Source organism: Xenopus laevis, chromosome 1L, assembly GCF_017654675.1.
Source record: "Xenopus laevis strain J_2021 chromosome 1L, Xenopus_laevis_v10.1, whole genome shotgun sequence".
NCBI classification, from domain to species: domain Eukaryota; kingdom Metazoa; phylum Chordata; class Amphibia; order Anura; family Pipidae; genus Xenopus; species Xenopus laevis.
In genome coordinates, this window is record NC_054371.1 from 197,943,255 (window position 1) to 197,970,678 (window position 27,424).

The 27,424-nt window shown below is 37.6% G+C and overlaps 1 protein-coding gene across 2 annotated transcripts in view; it reads right to left on the bottom strand.

The window, feature by feature from the left end:
* Positions 1-27,424, bottom strand: part of LOC108717634 (ras-specific guanine nucleotide-releasing factor 2) — a 148,486-nt gene that overhangs the window by 15,514 nt on the left and 105,548 nt on the right. The window contains exons 12-24 of one of the 2 annotated variants that reach the window (XM_041568609.1): positions 26,799-26,935; positions 25,119-25,201; positions 23,402-23,602; positions 22,050-22,423; positions 20,377-20,505; positions 15,766-15,858; positions 12,512-12,618; positions 10,009-10,121; positions 7,811-7,871; positions 6,985-7,088; positions 4,880-4,964; positions 3,782-3,979; positions 2,328-2,407 (exon numbers count right to left, since the gene is read on the bottom strand). In XM_041568609.1, coding sequence (XP_041424543.1) covers positions 2,328-2,407; positions 3,782-3,979; positions 4,880-4,964; positions 6,985-7,088; positions 7,811-7,871; positions 10,009-10,121; positions 12,512-12,618; positions 15,766-15,858; positions 20,377-20,505; positions 22,050-22,423; positions 23,402-23,602; positions 25,119-25,201; positions 26,799-26,935 — 1,765 coding nt within the window. Of the gene's footprint in view, positions 1-2,327; positions 2,408-3,781; positions 3,980-4,879; positions 4,965-6,984; positions 7,089-7,810; positions 7,872-10,008; positions 10,122-12,511; positions 12,619-15,765; positions 15,859-20,376; positions 20,506-22,049; positions 22,424-23,401; positions 23,651-25,118; positions 25,202-26,798; positions 26,936-27,424 lie in introns of both variants that reach the window. The other variant, XM_018264856.2, reaches the window with a different exon arrangement.

The window sequence follows — 27,424 nt, forward strand, 5'->3', positions numbered from 1 at the left end:
TTCGCAACCTTACGCCAGGCGAATCTTCGCTAGCGACGAAACTACGCAAATTCACTAACTTGCGCAGGGTACTGAACGCTACCTTTTACGCTAGACTTCCTTCGCCACCTCAGACCTGGCGAAGCGCAATAGAGTAGATAGGGATTGTTTAAAAAAAAGTCAATTTTTTTTCTAAGTCCCAAAAAACGCTGGCGTGTTTTCTACATGATGGCTGATAGGCTGAAAAAGATCGAAAAATTTTTGGGGCTCCCCTTCCTCCCCCCTACATTTCCTGACTCATGGCAACTTACCTAGACAGTGGGCACATGTGTAGGGCAAAATAAAATTTTTATTTGCTGATTTGAAGGTTTTCTAGGCATTTGTAGTGCAGATAAGTGTTGCTCCATTGAAATTTGAATTTCTCGCTGTATGCAAATTAGCCTTCGCTAGCGCAACTTCGCTTTATATAGCGAATCAACGCTAGCGCAACTTCGCAACCTTACTCTACCCCTGTGCGCAACTTCGGATTTTAGTGAATTTGCGGAGCCCTGGCGAAACTACGCCTGGCGAAGTGTGGCGAAGTGCGGCGAAGTTGCGCCTGGTGAATTTGCCCCCAAGTTTCTATTAGTGTTATTTACAATTTTTTATTGCCACAATGTGGCCAGAAAAGCTGAAATGCTAAAAAAAAAATTGAGTATCAAAGTTGTGTTCCTCCAGACACCAATTTAAAGGGATGGTTCACCTTTAAGTTAAATTTAAAGGAATTGTTCAAAAACTGGGTAAATAGATAGGCTGTGCTAAATAAAAATATGTTTTCAATATAGTTAGTTAGTCAAAAATGTAATGTATAAAGGCTGGAATGACTGGATGTCTAACATAATAGCCAGAACACTACTTCCTGCTTTTCTTGGTTTCCACTGATTGGTTACCAGGCAGTAACCAATCAGTGACTTGAGTGGGGCACATGGGTCATAACTGTTTTGCTTTTGAATCTGTGCTGCATGCTAAGGATCAATTGCTCACTGAACAGATATGTCCCATGTGGCCCCCCTTAAGGGGCAACTGCAGCCCTTTAGCAGTAAAGATTTGTGTCTCCAAAGATGCCCCAGTAGCTCCCCATCTTCTTTTCTGCTGATTCACTGCACATGCTCTGTGCTGCTGTCCATTTCTGAGCTTAGGGACTGACTCAAAATGTACTGGACATATAGAATATAAATGTCACAATATAAGACTGATTAGTAATTAATACAGATAATTACTACATGACAGCACAGAAACCAGTGCAAGTAGCATCAGAATTTAATAATGAAACTTGTAGCATCAGCTTATATTACAGACCAACCTAATTTTCTGCTTGACAATTTGGGATAACCCCTAAGTTTAGCTTCTCAACAGCTGCTCAGAGCCCACTGAGCATGTGAGTGTCACAGACACTTTCCAAGATGGTGACCCCCTGTGAAAAGTTTGAAGTTCTGGACCATTGCTGCTATTGAGAAGCTGAAACTTTAGGCTGGTGCAATAAGTTCAGTATATAAAATATGGCATTTTTAGCCATATTAATTTTTAATCTTTAGTTCTCCTTTAAAGTTGCAGACTAACTCAGAGTTAGAGAGCTGAAAAGCAGGAGGTTGTGTTCTGTTATATCCACTCACTCCAGCCTTTATAGACTACATTTTTGGCTAACTATATTGAAAACATTTTTATTTTGCCCAGCCTATTTATTTACCCAGTTTTTATTTGTATACTGAACTGTTCCTTTAAGTATGTTACAGAATGGCTAATTCTAAGTATATTTTCAATTGGTTATGATAATTTATTTTTTATAGTTTTTAAATTATTTGTCTTCTTCTTCATGCTTTCACATGGGGGTCACTAACCCCATTTAAAAAACAAATACTTTTTATTACTCATATTTCTAATAAGGCTCTCTATGCAGTATAATTGGGACCCTTGGCACCAGATGGAACTGAAACTGAAAAGCTACTGAATAAAATGCTAAATAACTCCAAAACTCCAAAAAAAAACACAAATAATAAAACATAAAAACCCATTGCAAAAAAATTCTACATCATATTAAAGATGAACAACCCTTATATATATATATATATATATATATATATATATATATATATATATATATATATATATATATATATATATATATATATATATATACTGTATATCTATATATATATCTATATATACATATATATATATATATATATATATATATATATATATATATATATATATATATATTGTACATATTAAATAGCATAACTGAAGATGATTAAGCATGCTTCAGCCACAGTAAGTGTAAACACACAGTATTTCTCATAAATACATACTTTTTGAGGGTTTCTCTAAGATTTTTAAATCTTCCTTCAGACGACACAGTCTTTTGCAGCTTATCCATTAGTGCCTTTGTCTGATGATGAATATAAAAAAATAACATAAAATGTAAGAGATTGCTTATTCATTAACTTTGTAAAACTTGGAAGTAGAGTCACAGCAAAAGGGAGGGGCACACAGTCACGGGGATACCAAGATATGATTAATAACTAAATAGAGTTGCATGAGTAGTATATGCATTGTGCATAACAGTAGATATAGCATAGGAGGGGATGAATGAGAGTTGGAGTAGACAGAAGGAACAGAGAAGAGATTGGGTGGTGTAGAACAGAATAGTTGAGCAGGGTGCCAAGGGCAAGAATAGGCAAAACATTTCTAACATGACAATAAACATGTTCAGTGTGCCCAATGTTAAAACCCACAAATCTCTACAACCAGGTTAGGGAACTTTTAATTGGAGGGATGAATTAGCACAATGAATGTTTAGGTGTTCCAAATTGAAGTGCCTGCATTTTCAGCTTATTTCACTCATTTAAGTTTTAATCAGTGGGAGTACAGGGTGAAGGTTTCACAGACTGACATAACATACAATTACTCACCCCTGCAAAACTGAACATTCAGAACCCCAGCAGACCCATTTACCATTTTAACTGGGCGTGCATAAAACTAGAGATGTTTCTTTAAAATAATTTGTGCCTCCAGTGATGCAGTTTTTGCAAGTGCCCTTGGTTAAATGATTGAGCTGTCAATATACACAGATGCCTACAGACCACACTGACTTCTACTGAGCCACATGGTATGTTAGTCATTACTAATAAGCAGAATGTGTATTTTAGAGTTCTTTGGGTTTGAATGAAACCTCTCTCAACTTTGCCCCTTAAATTAAAGCACCTGTAAAATCCATATGGCCGAGCTGAGGAGAAATTTGATAAACATGTCTACAAAGTGTAACTGTAATTTTGAGTCCTACATATATTTGTATATGCCTATGCTTCTTGTAAAAGATATGTTCCAAAAATAGTTATTTGTATTAAATATTCTCAATCTGTTTAATCATTTAATTATTTTACTATTTTATATTTAAAATGCTCAGTTTGCAAAGTGCAACCTTTGTACTTAAAGTGCCACAGTCAGTGCAAATTCCAGAATAACTAGCTATAGCTTCATTTCTGTCTGTTTTGGTAAATTACATGCAAGTTGTGGCAGTGTTCCTGCCTTTGTGTTTGAATGGACTCACTTCTACAGCATGGCGTTAATAACTCAGTGACTGAATTTCTGGTGACTATAGATGCAACCCCAGATCCAGGTTTTAACAATAAATTTAGGGTTCCCTTGCATCAATGAGTGCACATTCGTGTGATTCATGGGAGGAGGCTGAAGGAGCAGGCTGAGCCTTGTTCCATACATGGTCTGTAGAACCCCTTGTACTCAAGTCTGGGTCAGTACTCACCTGTTTAGAAACTTTAGCCCAGGTTTTCTTGAGTCTGTAGACAGCACTTCTGTTCAAGGCTGATGTGATTTCCAGCACTCCATTGTAATTGTGCATACAACGGCATATATCCGCTACCACCACCCACTTCTCAATCGAGCTAGCTCTGGATGGCACATCAGGATGTTTCATGATTTCTGAGGCAATAAGGTTACTCATCTGATAAATAAAAGCCCGACAATGCAATACGAGTCACTCAGTTGCACTACGACATTGCACAGGGACAGAATGTATTTCTGCACATTGTTCATAAAATGAAATGATAAAAGCTACTGTACATAGTTACCATAAGCAGAATAAAGATACAGTATGCTTCAACCTAGAACTAAACCCTTACCTCCTCCCAGGCCCCCATTACTTGTAGGTATCAGCATCTCCACTGCTATGGCAATTGCAGCCCTGGCACTGGGCTTAGGGGCTGGCCATAAAGTCCCAATAGGTGGGGGGATACTATTTACAACAGTGCTCAAGTCTCCATGCTCTATATCACTGCCTTAAATGTCAGCAAAACTTTCAAGAATCCCTACTGATTTAAAGGGGTAGTTCAGCTTTAAGTTAACTTTTAGTATGTTTTAAAATGGGCAATTCTAAACAACTTTCCAGTTAGTCTTCATTATGTATTTTTTGTTTTTTAATTATTTGCCTTCTGTTTCTTCTAACTCTTTAAAGCTCTAAAATGGGGGTCACCAACACCATCTAAAAAACAAATGCTCTGTAAGGTTACAAATGTATTGTTATCGCTACTTTTACTCATTTTTCTATTCAGCCCTCTCCTATTCATATTCCAGTGTTTTATTCAAATCAATGCATGGTTGCTAGGGTAATTTAGACCTGAAATTGCAGACTGAAGAGCTGCTGAATAAAAAGCGTAATAACAAAAAACACAAACAATAAAATATTTAAATAATTAACAAAAAAATAACTCAAAGGTGAACATCCCCTTTAACTGTGCCAAATTTTTTAGTATGTGTATTTATCGCTGGAGATAATTTAAAATACCGATGTTCAACAATTTCAGCAAACTATCATTTTACAGGCAGGTGTTAAAGCAATACTTACATCATTAAAATGTTGGCTAGTTTTCATTATATATGGTGTCCTCTCAGATTTATCTGGTTTCATCCAGCCTTGGCCAAGAAACTCTCTGAAAAAAATGTCAAGGTTTGTATTTATTATAGCATTCAATACATGTATAAATGATCACACAGAGCTTATCTGCCTCCAGGAAACTGTGAAAGTGGTGATCATCAACCAATTGATTGTAATTATCTTTATTTCTATATTTGTGCAAAATGAATTGCTGATAAAGCAGAATAGTGTTCAATTATAAACATAGACCTAAAAAACAGATGAACAACTAAGAACACATTGGTACTAGTGCCCGTACTTGTTTCAAACATTCTGTGGCTAGTGCCAACACAACCCTGAGACTTGCATGGACTCTAGGGAACCTTGGCACTTCTGCTAAGCTGGACTTGATGGTAATTCTAGGGTTCCACAACCAGCCTGCTTTTCTTTTTAAATCTGCACAAAAACAGCTACTCTAAATTTTGGATACCTTGGATGCCTTCTGTAGAGAAAGCAATGGTTTATACCTTCCTAAGATCCCAACAGTTCAGTCCAGAGACCTCCTTCCTGTACTTCCTAAGAGTCTTTTGTAATCTTACTTACTATTCAAGTAATACAAATAATGTATTGCTGTGTTTATTTTATAATACTTTCTCCTTCACTTCCCATTTGTCTAATGCCATATCTTCATTATGGTGGTGGTGTAACTGTTTTGTGTACATAAATTGCCAAATAGGGAGGTTTCCCTTGTTGCAACTAAGCTGCACTGCACATATGAAACATTTACTAGAAATTGATGCCTCAAGCCTTTATTAGGGCTTAGGAATGTGTCATGTCCTATTATCTAAAAATGTGCATTATGTATACATAACATCCAAGCAGACTTTTATTAAGTCTGCTATTAGTACCTAACACACCCCATTGCCCTATCTCATCTGCAGATCTAAAATTTAAATATATCAGTTACATATTATCAATAAAAAGTACACTAGCAATATGAAATAAAATAGTCAAAGCTCAAACTATGTATACCAATGGTTCTTTAAGGAGTAATACACCCCTAAGATGGTGTAATATAATTTGTCTCATAAACCATAAAGGCCAATCCATTCCCAATATTCCTGAGAGCGCTGAGTATAGTAATCAGTCTACAGACCCTGTATGTTTTAAATGGTGTTTTAATCAGTCTATAGACCTTGCAGTTTAAATATCACCTATGGATAAAAATAACTACTGCCTGTTTATTTTGTATATGGGATATTAAAGGATAAGTGAATCTTAAAAATAAAAAAAATGCAAAATTGCTCAGGTTGCTCCTATAAGCAGTTTTGCAATTGACATTCATTTTTTTATGATTTTAAGATAATAAGCTGTTTATAAACTGTGAATACAATAATTTTTCTAACAACCAACTGCTGGTCAGTTTTCCAATAGTCGGTAAGAATAGGTTCAGAAGGAAAACAGAAACTGCTCTGATGTTGCTCTACAAAGGAAAGAGTTTAGAATTCCGCATATGGCTTTTCTAATGTCTTTCCTGAGCAGAGCAACATCAGGACAGTTTTCTGTTTTCCTTCTAAACACATTCTATCTGATTGTAGGAAAACTTACCAGCAGGTGGTGAGGTTGTTTATAAATAGCAAAAGTGCTTAGAAGAGTGCCCTAAACAATTTTTATGCATTTATTTTTTAGGTTTACATATCCTTTAATGCAACACACTATATTCTCTACGCAGTGCTCTCAATGACATTGGCCTTTTATGACATTGTGCAGATGGGTTAGCACAACTGTGTATATCTGGTACTAATAGCAGGTTTAATAAAGGTTTATTTGGACATTGTTTGTACAGATAATTTTAGGGCTTTATGGATCTCTTCTTTACAGTATATGCATTTATGATATCCACTGAGCACCATCATCCCCATGAAGCAATGTGTAGAGAAGGGAGATCCCTTTGTTATATGATTGTTATATGTATATGCATAAATGATTCAATGGATTCATAGTCACTGCTACAGTTTCTCTTTAAATTAAAATGAGACAACATTTGCTCATCATCAGTCTTATCGATAACAGAATTGTTCTCTGGAAGTACTCACTGGTATGGTATGCTTCTAAACACTATGTGATCTAATAGGGTTATCTGCTCCGCCAGTTCCATAGCAGACAGGGTTTCCAGGCACTCTGAGCTGGGACTCTCTGACTGCAAAATAAAGACCAAATGACTTCAGTAATAAATGCAATGTTTGCATAGCGATAGACAGAATTGAAGTGAAGTTTGCTGTCAATTCCAAAGGTTATTAAATAAAGGCTAGGTTTACTCCACAAAATTATTATTGTAAAATGCAATAAAAATGATCACAGTAAAATGACAATAAACATTATGATTAGATGTGAAATTGAAATAAGATTTTGCACAACAGCAAAACTTGCCTTTTTTTAAAAATGTAAGATGGTCATACATACTGTACAAGGTATTAGATGGAATTTAACACTTGTATGAGGCTATAATTATGGTTTTCCCTACTCTACTGATATCTATTGGAACTCTTGAAAAATCCCTTGATTATGTCCCTCACTGGGCTTAGAATGTTGTCCTCTTGTGACTGGTTTCCATCGGTCTCTACATGTGATTTGATCAGTTTACCTGGGGATCCAACTTATTTGGTGAGATCAACCCATGTATGTGTATAAATATGTGTATATCATTACACTAGTGAGTATGATTACTAAAATAATTACTACAGAAAACTGTAAATTTCAAGCAGCCAAAAGTCAGAGACAGGAAAAGAAGGGAAAAAGGAAGACAAGTGAGAATGGAAGATGGAAGTAAGATAGTTTAAGATTAATGGGAATAAGAAATTACACGAGTGGATGGCAATATGGGAAAGCAGACTTGGAATAGGAATAAAATAGCATGCTTACCATATTTATAATGTCCTCAAGGACCAGGTGGCAGTCATCTTGTTCATCCAGAGATAGGACACTAAATGAAAAAAGACAATCCTGTATAATTAGTGGCATTAATTAAAAAAGGTTAATTTACTAAATCAACAAACTAAATCCAAACACAATCAAGTACTGTTCACTTCTTTACATCTACTAAAATATGGCTACAAAATTTCCCTCCCCTTCCCTTGTTTCCATTATGTTTTTTGGCAGAAATATACATTTTGCACAATTACAGAGCAGGGATGCGCTGGATTCATAATTACTGAATTTGGAGTAAACATAATCAAATTAGAGAAATACAATTGCATTATCTGTGATCAAATGGATTAGTGGATCTACAGTTTTGTTCCGTATAGAGTGCAACTACTTGCCCCCTATCAGACCCAAGGATAAACTATAAGTCCACATTGTTTGTTGACCAGGCTCTGTATGACCTGCCCCTATAAATACATTTAAAAGAGAGAATGGGGGAGCAAATAGTAGAATTAATGAATGGTGCTGGAAGACAATAGGAAGCAAGGTCAGACTGGGACAGTCCTTGGGGGACCCCCAACCCAGACCTGCTCCCTGCTCCGGAAACTTTGGGCACTTCTTCTGCAAGTAAGAGGACCTTGGCACACGCAGAAGTGGAGAGAAGCTGCAGGCTGGCGTTGAGTTTCATAAGAGTAAGTGTTTAGGACTGGGGTGGGCAGGGCCAGAACTAGTGGTAAAACGAATGACTGAAGGTAAGTCCTTTACATTCTGTGTGCCTTCTTTTTTAAATAAACCCATTCAGTGCAATGATTTTGGAGGACTCTGCTATTATGTAACCCTGTACAAATCATTAAGTTAAAGGGTGGTTCACCTTTAAGTTAACTTTTAGTATGTTATAGAATGGACAATTCTAAGCAACTTTTACATTGATTTTATTTATTTATTTCTTATTGTTTTTGAATTATTTGCCTTCTTCTTCTGACTCTTTGCCAGCTTTTAGATATCTTTGCTTATACTATTGGACATGTATTACACTGAACAGGCCATTTTTTGATGTAGTTTTACTACATTCTATATAAGAGAATTTGTATTATAACATACTGCTTTGTAGTTGAGTTGGGAGTGCCCTCCATTAATCTGTATTTTTGTATCTGTTATCCAGAAACCAGTTATCCAGAAAGCTAAGGCCATCACCCATAGACTCCATTTTATCAAAATAATCCAAATTTTTAAAAATGATTTAATTTTTCTCTGTAATAATAAAACAGTACCTTGTACTTGATCCCAACTAAGATATAATTAATCCTTATGGGAAGAAAAAACTGTCTAATTGGTTTATTAATTGTTTACATTATTTTCTGGTAGACATAAGGTATGAAGATCCTAATTATGGAAGGATCCGTTATACAGAAAACCCCAGGTCCCGAGCATTCTGGATAACAGGTCCCAATTACAACCATGTCAGGTCTGAAGAAGAGGGCACAGTGGATGAAGTACTCAACACTCAATGTTTTGTGGATGGTGGGGAGGGGGCTGAAGTACAGGGGAAAGCAGGTGTATATGGCATCTTAGGTAAAAAAGGAGATAGAAGTGGGGGGTTTAGATAACATTATAACAATAAAAGTGGGTAAAGGTGGAATAATTTGAGTTAATTTGAGTGAACTGCACTTGTAGTACGTGGAAGAGAGTGACACATGGAAAGACAAAGAGGAGCAAATTGCATAGAAAATGAAGGCAGAGAAATACTGCTAAAATAATTAAAAAGGACCAGTAAAGGAGAAAATATTGAAAGTAAGAAAGAACAGAAGAAATCAAAAAAATTAATGGAGAGTAGGAAGAAAAGAAGAAGTGGGGATGGATAAACAAAGTAAATGGAGAAAAAAAATTAAAAATATCCTAAGAGATAGAAGGGGCACCAGCTGGATTGGAGTTGCCTAGTCCACAGAACACCTGTTTCTGACCCTAGGGGGTGGGGGTGGAGTGACAGCCCAAGTGGGCCCTCGACACCCCACCCGACACTGATACAAAGGAGTTTGCAAAAATGGCCACTGTCAGTACAATGAATATTCTCGCAGAAAAGGAAAATGTCTGGGTTTGATGCTTTCCATGTCACAGAAATCACAAAGCTGCATCCTATCATTACGGCTTGTATGCCAAAGGGATTTCTCAGGGATAAGCTGGAAAAAGCCTCTTTTTACCTTAATATGTTAGTAGCTGCTTTTCTCTCTTGGGGTAGCAGGTCAGGGTCACGTAGAACGTCTTCCAACACGTTCACAACATTCATTTTTATTTCATGGTTTAACTCAAAATCCTATTAGAGGAAAAAGCAACAAGCATTAGAAAAACAATTACCAAGCACCGGGAATTCCATGTAGAAAACACAGAATATAAAGTCATTCTGTTGTTAAAGCAACAGCTCAGAAATGGATTGAACACAATATCATACTTGGACCTAAATAACAGACTTTGTCTAATATGGGGCAAACCCACACTTACAGCAGATGTGAAAAAAGGAGACAAAAATCTGTCTTTTCTTCAAGATTGTATATATGAACAAAAGGGACTTTTCCCACATTCCTTGTGAAGACAGAGTGCAACACTGTGCTGAGCTAGATAACAAGGAACAATGATGACATTTAATTTACTGTAGCTATAGTTTATATGGATGTGGTCACCAAACAATGACTCTTTTTATCATTCCACTTAATATAACACAGTTTTTAATGTTGCTCCCAGTGGCCTCAAAGCAGGTGTTATGCTTATTTTTGAATTCCAGGCTTGGAGGAAAGTTTTGGATGTATAAAATTTGGTGTACTGTTAAGAAGAGTCTGCTCTAGGCTGACAGTCCCCAAAGGGCTACCAAATAGCCAAACATATCCTTTTTTGGCACCCCCAGGAATATTTTCCATGCTCGTGTTGCTCCCCATACATTTGAATGTGGCTCACAGGTAAAAATGGTTGGGACCCCTGCAGAAGAGGCTTACTTGAGATTATCACATATCAATTCTGTCTATATATACATATGGAACATGAAGGAAACCTTACCAAAAAAACATAGCATGACTGGGTGCAGGTAAAATATGTACACATCAATATATATATATATATATATATATATATATATATATATATATATATATATATATATATATATATAATATAAAGAGATTTTATAGATTACTTAATATGTAAATTTTAGTATATGCTACAGACTTGCAGTGTGACTCAGTCTGTATTAAAAGAAATGCCTAAATGCTGATAATAATTGAGGTGCTCATACACAACCACCAGTCTTAAGTTTAATATTGGGCATTAAATGTTTCCTCTAGTGCCCTATTGTAGGAGGAGCACGGCTTGTGTAGCCTGTATAAAAGTGAGGGCCAAAAGATGTTTTGCTGAAAGAATATAGTCAAAGTCATGGGGTACAAAAGCGGAGCCTTCTGTCCTGAGAAGGAAAGCAAAGGTTAAACATAAATGACAATATAAAGAGAGTAGAGTGGATTGTATACAGTTCTCTCTACTCTCAACACCTACATTCTACATCGTTAGAGGGAATACCATACATGTTTTTTAACTACTGATGTGAATAAAATTTATATTTTTTTACTTTAATAGCATGTGTTGGAGAAATTTTTGAGATTGTGGTTTTACCTCTGTTTGGTCACTAGAGGTCTCCGACATGCTTACTAATAGTATTTATTGCTTCTGCTCCCAATTTGATTTAAATAGCTCTCTACTCTCAACACCTACATTCTATTCTCTCTTGTCACATGACCTGTCTAAAATTGTACTCAACTATCCCTTAAATGAATTTGCTCATACTATGTCCTAACATATAAAACAATATGAAGAAGTTTCTATATTGCATCAATTCATAGGCAAATGCATTTAGGGTAATAGCATAGGTGAAACATTTTCCCATCAGCATTTGCCAGTGATGGAATCCCCCTCAGACTGCCTCCAGTGGCTCCTATAGATTTTAATGGAAACCATGTGTAAGTGCAGGTGTGTGTGTGTTACATGAAAATGCACCAGTGAGTGGAAAAAACAGAGCACGCGGGGTTCTGCCATGATTCAGCTCATCTATGTTGCTCTGGCTGTCTGGTTATTAAATGTGAATCCATGGGAAGTAGTTCATTGAACAGTGGCCAGAAATTGGTGTTGTATTTTGTACATGATGTGATGGGTGGAGATGTGTCTCTTTTCAGTGCATAAAATACATGACATTTAGAGAAATGCCACAGTAACCAACAGTAGTAAGTAGATGTGCTTCTTGGGCGTGGGACAATAGTTGAGTATAAGTATAGCATTCATTCCGACTGTACCTATTTTTGCTGAACAGTCCTACACTGTAGGGAACAAGTGCAATGTGCAAGACACACTTTTTGCTTGCTTTTTGGACCCAAGCAACCAGATAGCTAAAATTGCAAACTAGAGAGCTGCTACATAAAAAACTAAATAACTCAAAACCCTCAAATAATAAAAATTGAAAACCAATTGCAAATTGTCTCAGAATATCACTCACTACATCAGGTGAACATAAAATACTTACACACACACACATACATATATATATTATATGTAGGAAACACATTGTGCGTGCCCACCTTCCATTCTCCCTGCAGGAGTATGTCTCTCTCATCACATTCAGCAACATGATAAACGGATGACAGATATCTGGCCGTGACATTTCATAAATACCTGTGCGTGCTTAGAGACCCAGTGACGAAGAACATTCAATACTCGGTTTGTTGCAGCCCTGCGGATTATAAACTCTTTGTCGCACATTCTTTCCATGTTGTTAAAGCCTTTGTGGGGGAAAAAAAATCACACAGGAAGGAAGAGGTTTTAACATTAATTCATTCTGTGCAGGAAATAAAATTATTCATGTTATCAAGGTTATATGCAGTAATGTTTACACTATGACATGCAAACTCAAAAGACACTTGGATTAATAACCACATAATCAAATATTCATTCTTCTTCATCTTGCATATATATATATAATCCAAAGGGCACCACTTTCTATTACGCTTGTAGCTGCCCCTGTGCACAGACAACCAATGTATATATAATTAATCAAAAGTCAGCACCAAGGGTCTTACAGTGTCAAAAAAAAAGAGATATTATTGCATATTGCACAGACTATGCAATAATATAATATATATTATAAAATAAATAATATATTTTTTGACACGACAAGACCCTTGGTGCTGACTTTTGATTTATAATTATATATATCTATATAGTGATATAGGGGCATGTTTACTAACATTGGAGATAAATATCTGGAGAGATTTCTGGAGATGTTTCCCATGGCAACCAATCAGCAATTAGATTTAAACAGCCACAGCCAAGTTAGAAAACAAAAGCAAAGATCTGATTGGTTGCTATGGGCAACATGTGATTTAACAGGGAAGATCATTGCATAACCTTTAAGTAACCTTAAAGTGTATGTAAAGCATAAGCCACTACAACCTGCAGAAAAACAAGCACATATTACTCATACAGTATATTACTTAATTATTACTTATATTATTGACTATGAAGATTTTCATTCATCCAGGTCATGGTATATCTAGTATAGGTAAATCTAAAAACAACTGGACATTGAAGACGTTTCACTACTCATCCGAGCAGCTTCTTCAGTTCAACTGAGAAGTTCTCGGCATGCTCGGACGAGTAGTGAAACGTCTTCAATGATTACTCAGCAAGTCCAGTTGTTTTTACATTTACCTATACAAGATACTTATATTATTCTCTGAGGTATATAATGTATAATAATGTTACCATCCATCCATGGACTTAAACTAAAAACACAGCCAAGAATATAGCATATTCTGAGTCATTGATACTCTATCTGCAATAATTTCAGAACTGAACACAAGTACAAAGTCTGAAATGTAAATTAACCAGAGATGCTGCAATGGAAGCTGCAATTATCCGGTCACGTACCATGTTATCACCTTTGCCAGAGGCTGACAGTGATTATGCTTCCTCTCACCTGAGCACATTTAATCATTGCTACTCTGAAATGTTACTCCTCAAGTGAAATGTATATAAACAGACCACCGACAACGTATGTCTGCATTTCCCCTGCAATTTTCTTAATTGCAGTGTAGGATGATGCAAGCACAATCATATTTCTCTAGCTCTGCTATGTAATTATAATGAAATTTCTATAGCGTGGTTCGTCTACAGAATCACCAGTGGTCTATTGTATATGCAGCTGCTGCAAACACACCTATCTGTTGCCAAGGCTGTGCCTTCCGGAAAGAGACATCACAAGACAATGGCAATGCCCTAAAGAAGACAAACAACTACAAAAAAAGTAATGGAAGCCCATAATGCTGTTATGAGGTAGCTCTATGAAAGATTCACTCGCTAGTAATAATGTATAAAAATGTACAACACTAACCTATGGCCTGCTGCCTGCCCTCAGCTAATATAACTGCTTCCTAACTACTGTTGTACCTGAATAATGTGATGGGAGCCATTATTCACTGCTCTATATAATGAGGCAGCCACCATTGTTCTGCCTGTGTAGTAACCACTGATTTTCTAGGAAGGGAGGCTGCAGGCACAGTTCTAGAAAATATTAAATGCTGGGATCAGTTTCCATTCTGCCAATTGGAGACTTAAATAAATAACATTGCTCTTTTGTGCACTCCTATTATTCACTTTAAAGGGGCTCAACCTTTTATAAAGACCAGAATCAAAGAGATGATGGGAGCCTAACGGACTGCAAAACTGTGCTGCTACTTTTTTTTTGTCATACGATGAACTTTCTGAAGTGCAATTAACAATTACTTATTGTAACCTATTAAATCCATCTTCGCACAGTGGCCCTCCTCCCATCCAATAAGGTCAATTGGATCACATGATGTATAATTAAAATCCAATATACTGGATAGAGTGCAGTGATATGCAACTGGAAAGGAGGATTTTAAACTGTGAGGGGAGACTGTCAAGGTTGGGGTTGTTTTCTTATGAGGGAACTTGACGCTTATGAGGGAACTTGACTACTCTTTATAAGTACATTAGAGGGCATTATAGACAAATAGCAGGGATCACCGTACCAGAGGCCACCCCTTTAAACTAGAAGAAAAGAACTTTCATTTGAAGCAACGTAGGGGGTTCTTCACAGTGAGGATGTTGAATGCCCTGCCGAGTGATACCTCTAATTAGCATGTTTCTCTGGTCAAAAGCTAGACAGGTAGACTGCTAGGTAGTAGTACCATTACTCAAAATATATGTATATATATGTAAAATATGTATATATATATATATATTTTGGGTTTATTGTGGTTTGGGATGATGGCACATTATGTAAATGTAAAATAATGCTTTCTGAGTTTCTCCCTATGGACTTTGGCATACATTACAGTGTTTATTGTGGATTGGGATTACGGCACACAATGTTTTCTGTTTAATTAGACTTTAATTATACATCATGTGATCCAATTGACCTTGGTGTGAGCTGGGCTTAAAAAGTTATACTAAGTAATTGTTAATTGCACTTGACAAAGGGTCCAAAGCATTTTGTGAGATGAATAAAAAGTTGATTCCAAGAGGGCTTGGAGCTCATGGCCTCATCAGGTGTACTTCTCTTGGTAGGCATGTAGTCGCAACTTGTCCACAATGGCCCAAAGTGATAACTGTTTACCTAAATAAGTCACAGCTACTATTCTATTCTAGTCAACAGGATGTAAAGTAGGTGGCACCTCATCAAAAATAAGAGAAATCTCAAATACAGTGAGCTGTGCAGTCAGTCTTTCCAAATAATGGACTACAACAAAATGTTATGGTTATAGTTACTCTTGTATGAGGTACTTGGCCTCCGAGTTGCAGGACTGCAGTACACTGGCAACTAACAGCATAGAACTCGGCTTATACCCATAAACACCACATGCATTTCTAACCATATATGCATTGATGGATTTTTCTTCCCTCACCTGGGGGACTTCCATGACCAGCTCCAGCTGTAGCAATGGCAAAGGCAGAGGCTGGTGAGACAGAACAGCCACGTTGGTTGTCAGATGCCTGCACTGTAACCATAACATAAATACTAGGGTTAGCACTGCTAGTCATAATTATAGTACATTAGTTTAGAACAATAAAACACTTGTCGTATCTATCCATGTAGAATATTTATATGAGGAAGGCAAAGAAATGACCCAAAAATAAATAAACCCGAAATAATTATCTGGAGGCACTGAAGAAAGTACCGGTAATAATAACTATGAATTTGCTGTTTGAAGCTCTATGCCGCGGATACGTAACATACATGAGCTTCTAGTGTGTTTGTAAAGAGTTATGTTTTGTTTTGAATGTCATTCCGGCTGCAATCAATAGCAATTAATTCAAAGGGGCAGTAGGTGTTAATGTATTTTATGGGCCCTCAGGCTACGGAGTGCTGGACCTGTAAGTTGTTGGAAAGTCCTGCACTTAACATCTGCCTACCTAACATTTAGAGGTAGATTTATCAAGGGTCGAAGTGAAGTAATTTTTTGGATACTTCGACCGTCGAAGAGGATACTACGACTTTGACTTGAAGTAAAATCGTTCGAATATTCGACCATTCGATAATCGAAGTACTGTCTCTTTAAAAAAACTTTGCCAAATTAAACCTGCAGAAGTGCTATGTTAGCCTATGGAGACCTTCTAGAGCATTTTTCTAAGTTTTTGGAAGTCAAAGTAAAATCGTTCGATCGATCACTGAAATCCTTAGAATCGAACGATTTTACTTCAACCGCAAATGTCCAAATTCGATGTAAAAGCTTTTTCTACTTCGAAATTCGACCCTTGGTAAAATCTGCCCCTTAGGCTTTCGTTTTATAGCTTTTGCTACACATACTGGTCAGTCATGCACAGCTGCCATGCTTCTGGGTTCCAAATGTTTGAAGATGGTGCACAGGTTCACTTCTGGATACCAGGTTGCTTATAAGACCCCACACATGCCTACACCATGCTCTCTATGTATGGGAAGTAAATCTTCAGAAATCAAAGGGATACGTCTAACCCCAAATTTTCCACTTATTGTTTCATGTTTCTAATGCTTCCAATTAGTGATTGACACTTATATGGAAGGTGGTTCTGGTGCACTGCTACAGTACACTTTCATAATGCCAGTCACTCTTTGCTAATTAATCCTTGTAAGGGCTCTGTACTCAGTGTGCTTTAGACCAATAAGGCCTGAACGCTTTCTTATACAGATAGCCATAAAGGTCAGTGTATTTTTTCCATCAAATTGTATTGAGCAAAACTCTTTAGAAAATGAATGTCATATAGAAATGACACATGTGGGATATTATCATTGGGGTGGTGATATAGATAATGAGATGCAAAAGCGGCTGCTCTATCTCTATCTTTATAATGGCAGTTTGCAGCATGGTGATACTTTTTTCCTAGAAAGAACACCGGCTCATTAAAAACCTTATGGATTGAATGTACTGGGGTTATCTAATATTTTGTCATCTCCAGTTAATTTGCCTTTCCTTGTACTTTAACTTCTTTTTGTTTGCATTAATAATGTCAAACTCAGAAAGATGGAATTCAATTGGTGGAAACTATAGTTAAGAAAATAATCATAAACAAACATTTCCTCCACTTTACTCCAATTCCAGGCTAATTCCTTTTTAATACACAAATCCCCGACCCCCCCGAGTGAGTTACAGTTCACTCTAGTTTGTGCTGACATATTTGATATATCTCAATCAAATTACATTGACAAATTGATGTGAAATAAAAAATATAGTGCCATGTACTAGAGGGCAGTGTAATAAGCCGGGAAAAGGAAGCAACTATGGACAATGCCATATCTGCCCTTTAAAGTAAGAAAATAAATGAGTGTATAGGCTGATGTGATAACTTTACCCACCTCTGTAACTGGTTACAATACAAAAAAACTCTAAAGGTTAACTACTACAGTATATGTCAGATGTGACAAAACGTCTGCAATTTAAATAGGAAGCATGAACATAAACATAACTAATGTCCCTTTTTTTTCTTTCATGGCCATATCTGTATGCACAAAATAGTCCTTTGAACATTACCATGGAAACACTCAAAAGCTTCATTATCAGTAATTTGATGGAAAGGATTTTTTCACCCTGAATAGCAGTTACCATGGAGCTGTAAAGGAAGTTATATATCCTGCACGATAGCTTACTATTTACTTGTACATACAATATACCCAGTTATTACTTGAATGTTTATCCCACAAGTATAATAGAAGGGCCTGGCTCTGAGCAATGTCATTGTTGTGCCGAATGCTAATAAGTCACATCCGCCTGTATTTTGTCATTCCGGTGATGGGCACTGTGCATTGGGCCCCAGCCTGCTACACACTAGTAGGGCAGAAAGCTTCCTTAGATTACAATATCATTACATACAATCAGACAATGCCATTAAATGATTATCTTGATATCATTACAGTTATTACATGTAGCACTGTTTGGTTATTTATGTACTGTATCATGATTTCCTGTGCTATAGGGCTTAAAGCTGTCCATACACGCCTAGATTTAAACAGGCAGTTTGGCCAATTTAGACCACCATTAATGATCACCTAATTCAAATTTAAACCTGCACCCCTACCATCTTTTTAACTTCTAGCAGTAAGAAGGTACAACCAGGCAATAAATAATAGTCTACCAAAAGACAAAAAGAGCCCTGGAAAAATATGCACACTCTACTTGATACACAATAATCCCTTTATTACAAAAATTACAGTTACAAAAAACAAAAATTAAAATCCCCCCTCAAACAAGAAAGTATAAGTGCGCCCCCATCAGCTTTGCCCAGAAAAGGACTGTGTATTGCATTTAACAATCCAACACATTATAAAATAAATCTACTACTAAAGTAGTCTACTACATTCAGACAGTGCGATTATAATCATAGCTTGAACTAGGCTTGGACTTTTTTTGTACTTTGTATTTATACAAATTGTCCTTTAGAAGGTGCCACCATATGTTGCCCATCATTTTAGGAGGAGAAGACACCGTTGATGGATATCCAATACGATTCTGTTTCCCCGTGTAGACTACCCTTTAATGCAAGTCACTGGGTGATGATGTTACTTCTTTTAAAGACCAGCATTTGTCAATACGTAAAGAGTGTTGGTGTCTATCGAGGGCCTTCCTCTTGCTTTGCTAAAAGTTGTTAGTGCACTACTTGTCTGATAAGTAAATTATGACTTGTTGAAGTGTTTTTGTTTTTTTTTCTACTTAATAAAGGAGGTGTGTATAACTTACTTTTACCTCCTGGGTGTAGCCTTAGTTGATGGAATAACTGAGCCTGTGCCTTGACTGTGAGTAGCATTGATGATAACAGTAGAATACTTCAACATGCTCAAGACAGTCCTTTTATGGGCAAGACCTGGTAGTGAACCCCTAAATTGAATATTGTGTGTATGTGTGTGTGTGTATATATATATAATAGTGTGCATATTTTTACAAGAGAGAATTATTATTGTATTGTGCAGTCTTTAATTGGTGAGATGAGAGATTTTGACAAAACTGCCAAAACATCTGGGCATGTAAGTCAAACTGGGTGGTGGGTCACATGGACAGATAACCTGCAATCCTGGTGGAAGGATTGTTTGTTGGGCGAAAAGAAGTTATAAAAACAATATACCCCCTTTTTTGACATGAGCTCATTCAGTTGGGACGGTGCATAAACACTATCGAAATAAATATAAATGTTTTTTTACGTACCTGATTCCACAGATGGAAAAGAAACCATTCTAGTTTGTATGTGTTTGCCAGTTCCAACCCTGCCAACTTTCCCTATCTTGTTCCACTGTGAAGTGGTGTATTCACTAAAGAAAGCAGAGGGACTTAAACCGATCACTTTACAGTGAAACAAGGGGATTGCATTTAGGAATTCGGTTCGGGATTCGGCCTTTTTAAGCAGGATTTCGCCGAATCCTTCTGCCTGGCCGAACCGAATCCGAATTTGCATATGTAAATTAGGGGCGGGAGAGAAATCACTTAACTTTTTGCTCATGAAACAAGGAAGTAAAAAATGGTTTCCCCTTCCCACAGCTAATTTGCATATGCAAATTAGGGTTCGGATTCGGTTCTGTATTCAGCCGAACCAATCGCAAAGGATTCGGGGGTTCGGCCGAATCCAAAAAAGTGGAATCGGTGCATCCCTAATTGCATTACACTCTCAGCATCTTGGAGGATAGCTTCAGGGCTTCAATTAGGGGTACGGAGAAGAGGCATGTGTCAAGGGGCAAATTATGAGGGGGAGTTTTGGGCTTAGACACATGCCTCTGTTTGCTTCCCAAGGCCTGTGTGTATTGCACACCCAGTGCTAATTGTGGAACTATTGAGGGAGCACAGACTGGGAAAGAAGGGAATAGTGTGGTGGGTTGGTGAATGGATTGGCTACACGACTGGGCTGGAGATGCCCTTGGTTTCCTTAAGTCTGTGGAATCATGAATACATCTGTATTTATATCTAGTTCAGATAGTGTTTACGTGCCTTTTCTAAATAAGCCACCCTAATGAGCTCATGTCCTCTAATATCAGAAGCTGCATTCTGTAACTTTCCTACCTCCTGTTGGGCGGTATCGGAGATGTCGAGGAGTTGAGGGGGACCTACATGGAGAATTTTCACCTGTATCTGTAGACTGGCTGCTCTCAGGAATTGTTCTATCCAGTGAAACAGATTCTAAAACCGCAGCTATAATTGAAAAAATACAATGTAATGTTATGGAGGCCAAAAAAATACCAACCAACAAAATTCATCTGTGTCTCTTAATAGGATTCACCACAAAGTGCAGAAAGGGTGCATGGGAAAGGTAAAGAAACACACTAAAGGTGGCTATACACAGGCATACTTTTATCGTTCTGCAATGAACGATTGTAACGTTTAACGATCGTCTGATGATTATTTGACCATATGATATGCCATCCACCGAGATCGATCGTATCGTATTGTTTGTTTCGTGTACAGACGAACGTTGTTCAACAAATGAGGAGTGGTGCCAGCATTGTGTCACTGTCTGTAGTATATAGTCAGTTTCTCCTTCCCTGCTCCATGCAGACATATGGATTTATGCTACGGCATAATAAACTTCTTTCACATATGAGGGTGATATTCCTGCAATCAGCACCAATTTATTTTTTTACATATGGTTACAAATGAAGCTTTCAGCAAAGAACGTTCGGGTCCCTTCATATATGTTTGTTGTTCTGTATATGTTTGTTGGCTTGTGCAACATCCTGACATGCGCAAAGAGGGATTTTATCCCTGAACGGCTACATTTTTTAAACTCATCCGATCAATTTTGCGAACGATAATGTCGAGACGATCGTTCGTCCGACGATCGTTCGTACACCATCAACCATCCGATTATAGATATTGTCGGAACGTTCTGGAATCGGTTGTTTGGAAGTAAAAAATCTGCCCGTGTATGGCCACCTTTAGTCTGGTCAATGTATAGCGAGACACATAACAAACATAACACCATATCTAGCATTAATATCCCCCAACACTCCCTAATTAAGGAGAAATCTTTGGAGGCTGACCTATGATTGAAAACGTAGAGCAGCACCAAATAAATCCTTAATTTATGGGACACAGAAAAAATTTCTTGGTAAGAACAAAAGCTTGTCTGCACACTGTGTGAGGATTTTAAAGGGAAACTATCACCAAAAAAACAAAAATGTATATACAGTATATATATTCAGTATACTCCCATAGAAGGCTGTTCACATTAATAATAATAATTAATAATAATTTAAAGGTAGCTGAGGGATTTCTGTGTTATTCTTACAGGGCAGGGCTGCTTTAAAGTAGTGGATGCAGAGCCAAGATCTGGAGGGACCCCTGCAGTCACCCTAAGAACTTTATGGCAGGCCTGCCCCCAAGCAGGTGAATGTAATTATAATAAAGGAAGCTAAAAAAGGAGGCAACAAATGTACCTACTCTACCTCCACTATCTACATGGGATCCCACAAGGAAAAAAACATTCCCGCTATAGATTGTTCAAAAAGAAAGCTAAAGTAAAATAAAATTAATTAATTAATTGTGTTGTGGAGCGCCTGCTTCTTTAAACGAGAGGTCTGTCATTTCTGGGGCATGCTTCAGTAAAAAGTTACAGCATATGATAATGGGTCCCAGTCGAGATTGGCCCTGGGCAATGCTCCTTTTGCCTATTTAAGAGCATGGATGTTGTATCATTATCTTATTTAGGCTTTCTATTAACACTTAAAGCTGAATACCTCTTCGAATACTTCTTCTCAATTTGTTACACAAATCAATGCGCGGGTTTTCAGAATTCTCATCAATGGATCCAGGACTTTGTTCTGGAGAGGAGAGTCCTTTACTAAGATCAAGAGGTACTTTAGCAGTTGTGGGAGGTGGAGAAGTGGCAGGGCTGAATACAGAGGTAGGACTGCTTGCACTAGATGAAGTGGATAAATCCAAAGCTCCAATTCTTGAGTTCAGTGGAGAATTAAGTGATAGTTTCCTGGCTCTGATTGGAGAAGAGGTTCTTGAAAGTGACAAGGGAGGTGGTGAAGAGAACTTGCGGCACAGATGTGGGGACTTCCCATCACTGAGGTTTTGGCTTGTAGCAAAAAACAGCTCCAGGAATCTTAGAAAGAAAAACATGTCAAACTATGTATTGAAGGCTTTGATTTTTTATTGATATTAATGGTTATGGTGACTAAAATAAATTAACGTTTAATGTTCTAAGTTTGCACATGTTAGGTTGCAGGTCATACCTTAAGGTGGCCATACACAGCGAGTTCCGCTCATTTGGCGATGTCGCCAAACGAGCGGATCTCTCCCCAATATGCCCACGATCACATCAGAATGGAGGCCAAATGGGCGGCCAGAATGGGACCGCATCAATGAAAAGATGCGGCTGTGATCCAATGGAATTTTGGCCAGACTTTCGTCCAGATATCGATCATGGACGCCCGTCGGATGACCCCACACATGGGCCAATAAACTTTTATCGGCCTGTGTATGGAGGCCTTTACTGTTGGGCCTCCTAATCTGCCCCATAGCTTGCCTTATAAAAAGAACAAGGTGAGACATTTTACACATTCTATTACCACACTACTAGAAATAAATATATTTAAGCGATATTGGGAGACTGAAGAAACACATGGGAGACTGGTATCAACAAGGCTTAGTAAAGAGTTCTGCCCTAGAGGGACAATCTTTCTAACCTGGGAATAGGGACCCCGTGAATAAGGTTTAGTCAGATATAGGACTAGTTCTGAGTATGTTCTAGGATCCTAGGAAAGTAAGCTGGTAAGATATAGCTATACAGAGCAGCCTTGTATTCCACTTAAGGATTGATAGCTGGAGGTAGTTCTCCCATATGCATAACTAACCTAAACTTAAGGGACTACAATGCTAAAGGGATTCAGGCTTAGTATTTACTTTCCACTGTAGGTGACCCATGTTCTACCAACTATCTGGAAAAGTACATTTTGGTCCAAGATGTGGTTACACTCACTTAGGAAAAAGCCCAAGCACTGCAGTCAGGAACGCCAAGGCTTATATACACTAATATACATGGGACACAGCACTAAGACACAAAATGGAAAAACGACTTTACCTTACAGGAATTGAAGTGAAGGGCTTTTTGTATATATCAGCTAGCTTCTCCAGCACCACAAATGCAGTAGTAAATATACGATAGGTGTGTAGGAAAGTGTTGAGAAAATCAATGCTAAGGAAGCGCAAGTCGGTTAATCTCTCCAAAAGGCGTTCCACACTTGCATAGCGGATCTGAGGGACCTTGCATGAGTTCAGTGTTCTGCTAAAGCAGATATCCACATCATCTTTATGTAATCGGGCATCTGATCTAAAATATACACAGACCATTTTCACTAAGTCTAGCTCCTACTGAGCAGTTGCAAAGTGAATCTAATTCTAAACAGGCAAAAGCAACTATTGTTTAAGGTACATGCATATTGTTTGGTCAGGGTTTTGCAGGAGGAATATAAAAAGCTGGGTTTAGTATCAAATACACTAAATTATACACAAGAATATAATTTGAAGAATTGTTTTACATTGAATCCTGCATCTCTACAACTGCAGAGTAAGTATGGGATTGGAAGAAGATATTTCATCTGATTGCTCTTCCTATAAAAACCCCTTAAATAATAATAAACAAATACAGGTATGGGACCTTTTATCCAGAATGCTTGAGACCTGCATAAGGGATCTTTCCATAATTTGGATCTGCATACTTTAAGTCCACTAAAAAATCATTTAACCAATAGGCTTTTTTGCCTCCAATAAGGATTAATTATAGCTTAATTCAGATCAATTACAATGTACTGTTTCATTACTACAGAGAAAAGGAAATCATTTTTAAAATTTTGAATTATATATTTAAAATGGAGTCTATGTGAGATGACCTTCCTGTAATTCTGAGCTTTCTGGATAAAGGGTTTCCAGATAATGGATCCTATATCTGTAATAATATCTACATCTTAAACTAACAGAGATATAATTCCACTGAGGGGGATAGAGGGATTATTAAAATAGATCATACATTCTGAATAAAACCATGCTCCAGCTGTCCTTTAAAAAGAATTTTAAAATCGTTTTTTTTTTTAAAGGGTTTTCAATATAAACCATATTTATTGGCTTGTGCTAATATGAGAGTATACAGGTTTCAGTGTATCCATCTGTCAGTATGCAAGCAAAAATGCACTCTTTGGGGCAAATTTATCAAGGGTCGAAGTAAAAATTGTAATTTTTAAATTCGGATTACAAGGTAATTATTGTGTACTTCGTCCAAATTCTAACTGAATTTTAAAAAAATTCGAATATCGAAATTTATCATCTACTGTCTCTTTAAAAATTCGACTTCAACTATTCGCCGTCTAAAAAATGCCGAATTGCTATTTTAGCCTATGGGGGACCTCCTAGAACCCATTTGGAGTCATTTGGTGGACTTTGAAAAATCGAAGCTTTTTTTGGAAAATACTTCAATTCGAATTTGATCGAATACGATCAGTATTCGAATTGAACGATCGAATACAGCCTATTCACCCAAAGTTAAAAAAATTGTTTGTTTTTTTTAAAATACATTTCGGTTGGTCTGCCCCTTAGTAAATATTCACACCCACTGTACCATCCACATATAAATCTATAGCAAGCTTCTGCGTCTAGAAAGAGTAACTATCGTCGATTAATGGGATTTCAACTGTTGTCTCTCACTGAGGGATCTAGAGTTGTATGATTGGGGTGGACTTTTTTAATAAGATTTTCATTCTCTCTCTCCTCATCCTTGCTTAGCACATTTACAGCGCAGTACTTACCTAATCATGTGTGGGACTGTAACTTTGGAGTTCTCCTCGAATACATTACTCATCAAGCCATTGCACCTTATGTTTTCTATGCACTAAAGTAAAAATACAGAAGAGTGACAGAGAGAACTGGAAACTAAGAATTCAATATTGTATTGAGTGGTACAAAGCAAGCGTAATTTAAAATGACAAACCAGTATGGGGAAATATGTATGCATTTGCATCAAATGAACCTAAGGATGGATTATACCCATTTAGCTAATGTGGATGGTGGCCCTTGTTGTTATACTTCTGTTGACTTTGATCACTTGGGCATGATATGTAGTGATGTGCACCTTAACAGCAATTCAACATACGACCAACACTAACCCGACCCCACCCAACCTAATGTGGCAGCTCTATTTATAGACCCACACCTGACCCACCTATCCTTGATGTCACAAAAGGGCAGGAGTGTTGCTATAAATAGAGGCTTCCACTGTTGGAGTGTAAGATCGCAGAGCAAAAGGAAGAGTTCAACCCAACAATCACCTATGGGAGTTGGCCCGAACCCGCCCGACCCGCATCACTAATGATATGTAAGGGACTTTCCCCTTATTTTCTATAAAAGGCGCAATGTTTGCCAAGGTGATCCGTCAATGCCACCTGCTGATTTGCTATAGACGACTAGACTTGTAGTAAACTTTGCAGCTTTTATTACATAACCCCTAATTATTAGAATGACTGTGCCTATTTATTCCTGTGGAAAGCAAAAAGACAGGTCCAGTGTATGTATATGTATGTATAAATAAATCGGCAGAGATGGGGTGTTCTGCACATCCAATCCAAAAAGCCATGCTTAACTTATAACAGGGATCCCCAACCTTTTCAGCCCGTGAGCAACATTTAGAAATAAAAGGAGTTGGGGAGCAACGCTAGAATGAAAAATGTTCTTGGGATGCCAAATAAGTGCTGTGATTGGCCATTTAGTAGCCCTTATGTGGATTGTCAACCTAAATTAAGGCTCTGTTTGGCAGTGCACCTGGTTTTTATGAAACCAAAACTTGCCTCCAAGCCTGGAATTCAAAAATAAGCCCCTGCTTTGAGACCACTGGGAGCAACATCCAATGGGTCGGAGAGCAACATGTTGCTCACGAGCTCCTGGTTGGGGACCACTGACTTATAAGATAAGCAATATTTCTATGGTGTACATTTAAGGCCTATAAGCTTAAGAATGTGCAACATTGCAGAATTCTTTGCTTTCCATTGGAAGAATGACAAATACACGGTGACATAACCCCAGCAGCGCAACCTGGCCGGGCCCCTCCCCCCTCCGTACACCCGGAAACGGCTCCACCCGGAAACGGCCGCAAAATAGCCGCATATGCCTAAACACAGTGGTGCGCGAGCTGCTGGGGGGCCCTGAGGGGGTGCAGGCCATGGCCCGATCGCACCCCCTGCTCCCCCGGTAGTTACGCCACTGCATAACCCTATATAAGTGCAAGCTTTTCTGCCATTTAAAACATGTTACTATAAATTCCACCATACACATACTTCCCATTTATATTATTAAACAGAAAAGGTGATGGTAAGAGTAGAAGTACAATAATTGTGGTGATTTTTTGTAAAATACATACGTACTCATTTATTTTAATGGTAGAAAATGAAATTACCTCACATAATGTCCCTTATAGGGAAAACATGGGGATGTACCTGGCTGATATCACTTGTCCAAGCAGCTTTTTCTTGACGAGAAGGCGCAAGAAGGACCACAGTAAATGGATGGGAATCCACTGGTTCTACAACAATCTTGAAATCCAAATGTCCAAAAACATATCCTGTCCCCTTTGCTAAAGAGAGAGGAAGGCATTACTCGTTAACATTATTAACATACTCAAAACGAGAAACAATTAAATTAATTTTAGAATGATGTAAATGAAAATATTCTGAGGCAGTCAGTATTTAGTCTTTGCTTTTTATAATTGTGTGGTATATTTTTGTTCTGCAGCGCTCTAAACTGCAATTTGGTTGCTAGATATTCCCCTTATACTGACGTTATGTTGTGCACATTATAGGGCTATGGTCATTTTGCTCACAGACGAGTCACTTCTCCCAGGAAGATCCTGCCATTTACAAATACAGCATTCATTTAACAGGTCTTTGGTAAGTCTTACCACCAAAACTGTATGGCAGGAGTGTAGAGACATCTATAAACCCATCAGCATTTGTGACAAGTGGTTCTGATGGATGGTGGTACTGGACACTGGATCACACTGAAAAGTCTCAAGTGACAAATCCTTTCATGTAACCCAGTATAAAGAAATATACAGGTAAGCACA